Here is a 6724-nt window from a genome sequence, read left to right as displayed (position 1 = left end):
CCGCCAACCGGCTGATCCCGACGCCGCCCACCGTCCGCCACCGCTAGATAGCTCATCCCCGCCAGAAAAAGAGCAGAAGTTTCGCCGAGGCAGCTTCTCCACCACCGGTTGGGCGATTTTTCCGGCGTTTCTAGCCGTGGAGGGGCGGTGTAGCGGCGAGTACGCGCCCGCAAGGTGTTCGGCGATTTGCCTGCCTCGGCAATGGACTCGGACGACGAGGAAGCGCTCGTCGCGTTGCTGGAGAAGGAAGCCGATGCCGACGTCCAGGAAGAGGAACATCTCATGGTCCTCGCCGCCCTCGCCGACCTGCTGGTGAGCAATGAAAAGCCGCGGCAAGGTGGCTCAGCGCCGTGTGGATAAAAGCAAAGAACCGACATCGTCTCGAGGGCTACTTCATGCTCTGCTCCGACTATTTCGCCGACTCTCCACTGCACGGCGACAAAACATTTCAGCGCCGTTATCAGATGAGCCGAAAGATTTTCCTCAGGATTGTGAATTCCATCCGGGAGTTCGACAGCTACTTCAAGTGCAAGGATTGGACCGGCAAATTTGGATTCACCTCAATCCAGAAGTGCATGACAGCGATGAGGATGCTTGCATACGGAGCTCCCAGTGATTCACTCGACGACTATGGGCGCATGACCGAGTCCACCACCATTGAGTGTTTCTACAAGTTTCTGTTGGGCAGTGGTGGCAGTGTTTGGACCGCAATACTTGCGAACACCTAATGCGGAAGACACTGCTTAGATCCTAGCACAGAATGCAGCAAGATGATTTCCTGGGATGCTTGGAAGCATCGACTGCATGCATTGGAAATGAAAGAACTGTCCATTTGCTTGGCAGGGGATGTACAAAGGCGCCAAAGGCGGTTGCAGTGTGGTACTTGAGGCGGTGGCAACACAGGACCTCCGGATTTGGCACTCCTTCTTTGGTATGTCAGGAACTCACAATGACATCAACGTGCTGCAGTGCTCCCTTCTCTTTGCCAAGCTTGTTGAAGGTCATTCTCCTCCGGTGAACTTCCAGGTCAATGGGCGGCACTACAATAAGGGGTACTACCTACCTGATGGCATCTATCCTAGATGGTCTACATTTGTTAAGACTATCTCAAACAATGTGCCAGAAGACAAGAAATCCCACTTTGCCAAGGTGCAGGAGGCTTGCAAAAAGGATGTCGAGCGGGCATTTGGTGTGCTCCAATCTTGATTTGCTTTTGTCCGGTACCCTGCTCAGACCTGGTCGAAAGATCAAATGTGGGAGATCATAACTTGCAGTGTCATCTTGCACAACATGATCATCGAGAGCGAGTAGGAAGAGCCAGTGTTTGACAGTACTGAACCATACTACAGGCAGGGTCCTCTAGCCGAAGTTGATCACCAGCTACCGACAACCTGGACTGCCTATCTCAGTATGCGTCAGGAGATCCGAGACCCACAAGTGCATCATCAACTGCAGCAGGATCTGGTGAAGCACATGTGGAGGATCAAGGGCGACGCCTAGCTCGACGTGTGATGAGTTTTTATTTGTTAAACTATATAATTTGTATTGAACTATTTGTTGTTGCACTATTTTGTTGAATTATTTGATTTTCTGTGATAAACTATGTAATAAAAAAATTATTATGTTGAGAATTCAACGCCGAACCACGTCGAATATGGGTCGTTTCTCGCCGATATCGGGCCATTTTTTAATTTATCTAGGCCATAAAGCGGCCGCGAATGGGCCGATATCGGTGACCGAGGGCGACGGCTGGATGCCCAATCGCCCCAGCGCCGATTCTACCGCCGGCTCGCCTCCAGGCGGTGATTTTTATGCCTCCTGAAAAGGCTCTAAAACTTGTTGACTCATCTTGCACCAGCCTGACGACCAAACAACGCCGGGCGAAAGAAATGAGCAGGCAGTAAACAAATTACAAAAAAAGGCCTGCTCGCTCAATACAAAATTACAAATACAAACAAACACGACAAAAGAGAACCCAGAACAGGCCATTAGTACCCCTAACCAGGCCGCTACGCCTACGGCTGAGTACCTGACCGAGACTTCCCCTAAATCTCTAAATCTCAGTTAGCAACAACCCCGTTTCATTCAGGGAAAAGAACAAGTAATCATCGGTCACCATTTCAGTACCACATCCGTCGGCATTCTGGCGAGACTTGGGAGCTCTGCGGTGAACTCTGCTCCGGCGGCAGTCGAAAATAGCTTATCTTGTTTTTCCCCGAAAAGAAATAGCTAGCTTGTCTTCTGGGGTAACATTTTTGTTTGCCAAGCGTGGTTCATGGAGTCTTGACTTTCTGTAGGCACTTGAGCAGAGGAGATAGCACCTAGGAAGCGCACTCTTGTCATCTTTTGTGATAATACTATGATATTTTGTCAGGCTAAAGCTTCACTATTCGCTAATGACCTGCTTGAACAGCCTGGGGGAGTGATATGCTACAATATTCACTATGTCTCTCTCTCTCTCTCTCTCTCTCTCTCTCTCTCTCACTACAGATGGAACATGATTCGGTTGCCTACTACTAGTTGATTGTTATGAGAGTTTGGTTTTGTTCAGACATCTTTGGTGCCCAGTTAAATATGCACGTGCCTTTGGTCTTTGTTCAGATTTCAGAAAGGAACGAGAGAATGCTACTCTCACAGTCGGAGAGAAGAATACACGCAAGACGTATGATACACCCATTACAGCTTATCTCAGTCATTTGCCATCCCAAATGCTTTTGTGAGTGTTCTGAGTGCAGAAGTAGAATCAGACGCATCTATACATAGTTATAGATGAGACATAAGCAAGCACACTGATATCAATCATTGTGTTCCACAATGTGGCATGGTTGCTGTCAATTTGATGTACTCGGCTTTGATCTTCTTCAGCGTCACGACTACATCGCGCATCGCCATCCTTTGATCAGGCAAGTCGCTGGAGCAGTGCAATCCCAACTCGAAGACCGGCACAAGAAAACCATCATCCAAGCTGGAGCTAGAAATAGAAGAGCCGTGCAGTAGCTGGCCATCAACGGCTTGGATGAGCTCAGAAGGAAATGCATGATGGACCCACTGCCTAAGGGTTAGTTGTGCACCGAACATAGCATCAGTGGGTCTCCTTCCAGTGAACATTTCAAGAAGCATAATTCCATAACTGAACACATCGCTCTTCCGTGATGCTTTCCCAAGAGACCCGTATTCTGCTCAATAGAACATTAACAAAAATTGAACCAAAATTACTTGACCATATTGTTTAGGTCGAGACTAATCTATAAATGGTTTGCAAAGTGGTTGGTCAAACAAGATAACAAGGGCTAGCTAGTTAGGTACCTGGAGCCATGTATCCCACTGTTCCCGGCATGCTCGCACATGTCATAGAGTTGTCCTCTAGAATCAACCTTGCAATGCCAAAGTCTGGCACATGCGCTGTCATATCCTCGTCAAATAACACATTGCTAGGCTTCAAGTCACAGTGCAAGATAAGTTCATAATGCTCATGGTGCAAATACTCCATTGCCATCGAGACGTCGAGCATGATGCCTAGTCTCTCAAGGAACCCTAGGCGCCATGAACTCTGAGATCGGTGCAGGAGTGTCTCCAAGTTTCCATTCGCATGTACTGGAGCACTAGCGCTCTGAAGTCCAGATTTGAACATGTATTGAGTATCTTTATCAGGTTGCGGTGTCGCGCCATGCGAAGCACTCGAATTCAGCATCAAAACTTCGAATGGCCTGCTCCAGCTGCATGTCAAGAACTTTTATTGCAACCACCAAACCGGTACTCAATTGGCCGTTGAATACTTTTCCAAAGCTTCCGCAACCTAAAATGTTATCTTCGCTGAAACTATTGGTGGCACGAACGAGCTCATGATAGGAGACTATTTGATGGCATGTGACATCAGTTGGATCGGCAGCAACCATGTCCTCTCCCTTCTTAAGTTTCTTTCTGAACCATATGTATAGGGAAATGACAATGGCGCCAACAGCTAGTGTGAGCGTTGGGAGTAGAATTGGTAAGAAGTGCTTGTTACTTGAGCGAGGTATGTCAAGACATGGCGAAAACTGTAGGTGTGGAGCGCCACATAGCCCAACATTCCCAATCAAAGATTGCAACGTGAGGTTTGAGAAAACACCACCCTCGGGTATTTGGCCTTCTAGACTATTGAATGAGAGGTTCAAGGTAATCAAGTAGGTAAAATTCGCCTTCAAAGCCCAGCTCTCCGATCCTCTCCGCGTCCTGGCCCTCAACTGGACGACCGGCACGTCCTTCTGCCGCTGGGCCGGCGTCTCGTGCGGCCGACGCAGGCAGCGGGTCACCGCTCTATGGCTGCCGAACACGCCCCTCAACGGATCCGTGTCGCCGCACATCGGTAATCTCTCTTTCCTCTCCGTCCTCAACCTCGCCAACACCAACCTCACGGGCTCCATTCCAGCAGAGCTTGGCAGGCTCCATCGTCTTAGATACCTCGTCGTTAGAGGCAACAGCCTCTCAAATGCCATACCAGCTTCCCTAGGCAACCTCACGCGACTCGATTTCCTTCATCTAGGTTTCAACAGACTCTCTGGCCAGATCCCTCCTGATATGCTGCAACGTATGCACAACCTCACGATGATTAGTCTGGCCGTCAATGACTTGAGTGGCCAAATACCACCGCATTTGTTCAACAACACGCGCTCTTTGAGAGAAGTCTATTTGGGAAATAACAGCCTTTCAGGTCCTATACCACACTCTATTGCATCCCTATCCATGCTTGAGATCTTGGCCCTGCATGTTAATCAACTCTCTGGCGTGGTACCACAAGCCATGTTCAACATGTCAAAGTTGCAGGTCCTTGCAATCGCAGGAAACTACAGACTAACTGGAACGTTTTCGACCAATCAAAGTTTTAGTCTCCCAATGCTGCAAGTTATCGACCTTGGTAACAACAATTTTGTTGGCCGGTTTCCATCGGGGCTTGCAACATGCCAGTACCTAGAAAGAATTTCTTTGGCTGGCAATTCTTTTGTGGATGTTGTGCCGACATGGGTAGCCAAATTGCCAAACCTGAAAATTCTTCGATTGGGTTCTAATAACCTTGTGGGCTCGATCCCAACTGCTCTTAGCAATCTCACCGATCTTACCACGCTAGCACTCGACTCTGGCAACCTAACAGGGGAGATTCCACAAGAATTGTCTCTTATGCAGGAACTCTCGACTCTGGGTATTTCATCCAATCAATTGACAGGTGAAATTCCGGCTTCCCTCGGTAACTTATCCAAATTGTCTGTTCTGACATTGGATAATAATCGGTTGTCCGGTCAAGTACCAACAACACTTGGAAAAAATGGAGCTTTGAACATGCTTCTTTTGGCACGTAACCATTTAGAGGGGAACCTAGACTTCTTGTCAGCTCTTTCCCAGTGCAGACGACTCCAAATCCTTATAATAGGAGCTAACTCTTTCACAGGCGTCCTGCCTAGTCTTGTGGGAAACCTCAGTTCACGATTATATGAGTTCAGTGCATTTGAAAACCAGTTAATAGGTGGACTCCCAGTAGAAATTTCAAACCTAAGCAGCCTTGTACGGATTGATCTTAGTGACAACCTACTCACCAAGCCAGTCCCAGAATCTACCGCGATGTTGGAGAATCTTGTATATCTTGATCTCTCCAACAATAACATGTTAGGCCCTATACCAACACAAATGGGCATGCTCAGGAGACTAGAGCGAGTTTCTTTCCATGCAAACAAATTATCAGGCTCTATACCAAGCAGCTTTGGTAATCTTAGTTTGTTAGAAGAGATCGACTTGTCGAGTAACCAGTTAAGTTCAATGATACCTTTGTGCTTTTTCCACCTAGATAAACTTCTCATACTAGATCTCTCAAATAATTCCTTCACTGGTGCAGTGCCGGCCGATGTTTCATATCTAAGACAAACATATAGAATGGACCTTTCTTCCAACTTCTTGATAGGAAGCATCCCGGAATCACTCGGACAACTTAACATGCTAATCGACTTAAATCTATCACACAACTTCTTCAAAGGCTTAATTCCAAGCCCACTAGAAAATTTAAAAAGCTTAGCATCATTAGACCTCTCATTTAACAACCTCTCTGGTACCATTCCCATTCCCATGTTGGCGAGGTTGAGGACGGAGAGGAAAGAGAGATTACCGATGTGCGGCGACACGGATCCATTGAGGGGCGTGTTCGGCAGCCATAGAGCGGTGACCCGCTGCCTGCGTCGGCCGCACGAGACGCCGGCCCAGCGGCAGAAGGACGTGCCGGTCGTCCAGTTGAGGGCCAGGACGCGGAGAGGATCGGAGAGCTGGGCTTTGAAGGCGAGCAGGGCGGCGAGGTCGGTGTCGCCGCCATTGCTGTTGGCCGGGGTGAGGGAAGACGAAGAAGATGAGACGGTGGAGAGTAGTAGTAGTACGAGGATGAAGAAGGGAGTGCGGATGAACCATGGTAGAGCGGCCATTGATATGAGCTGGGTGTGGACGTACTGTGGAGTGGACAGCGAGACTGATGAGTGGTGTGCATGGACATGGAGTGTAGCGAGCGACGGATTATATAGCCTCGCCTCGTGATTATTTCATCCCTGAATTTATGGAATCTTGACCCGACCGATCGACGCGGTTTTTCAAGTCAGTCAAGACGGACATATTGCAAGGACACGCCACCGACTCTGCAGCTGGACTTGTCCTTGGGCATGGCTGATCACGGGGGACACAAATTTGGTTAGGTGTGAACCGTCCTTGCTAGGTC

At 48.5% G+C, this 6724-nt stretch overlaps 1 protein-coding gene across 1 annotated transcript in view; it reads right to left on the bottom strand.

Moving 5' to 3' along the window:
- LOC123129969 (probable LRR receptor-like serine/threonine-protein kinase At3g47570) overlaps positions 1 to 6481 on the bottom strand; it is a 7981-nt gene extending 1500 nt beyond the window's left edge. The window contains exon 1 of the mRNA XM_044549923.1: positions 6131 to 6481. Within this exon, the coding sequence (XP_044405858.1) occupies positions 6131 to 6437 (307 nt within the window). The 5' untranslated portion in view covers positions 6438 to 6481. The remainder of the gene's footprint in view (positions 1 to 6130) is intronic.
- Positions 6482 to 6724: the final 243 nt, after the last annotated feature.

This window comes from Triticum aestivum, chromosome 6A, assembly GCF_018294505.1.
Source record: "Triticum aestivum cultivar Chinese Spring chromosome 6A, IWGSC CS RefSeq v2.1, whole genome shotgun sequence".
Taxonomy (NCBI): Eukaryota; Viridiplantae; Streptophyta; class Magnoliopsida; order Poales; family Poaceae; genus Triticum; species Triticum aestivum.
Note: the sequence above shows the minus strand (reverse complement) of the source record. Positions and strands in the feature narration are given on the sequence as shown.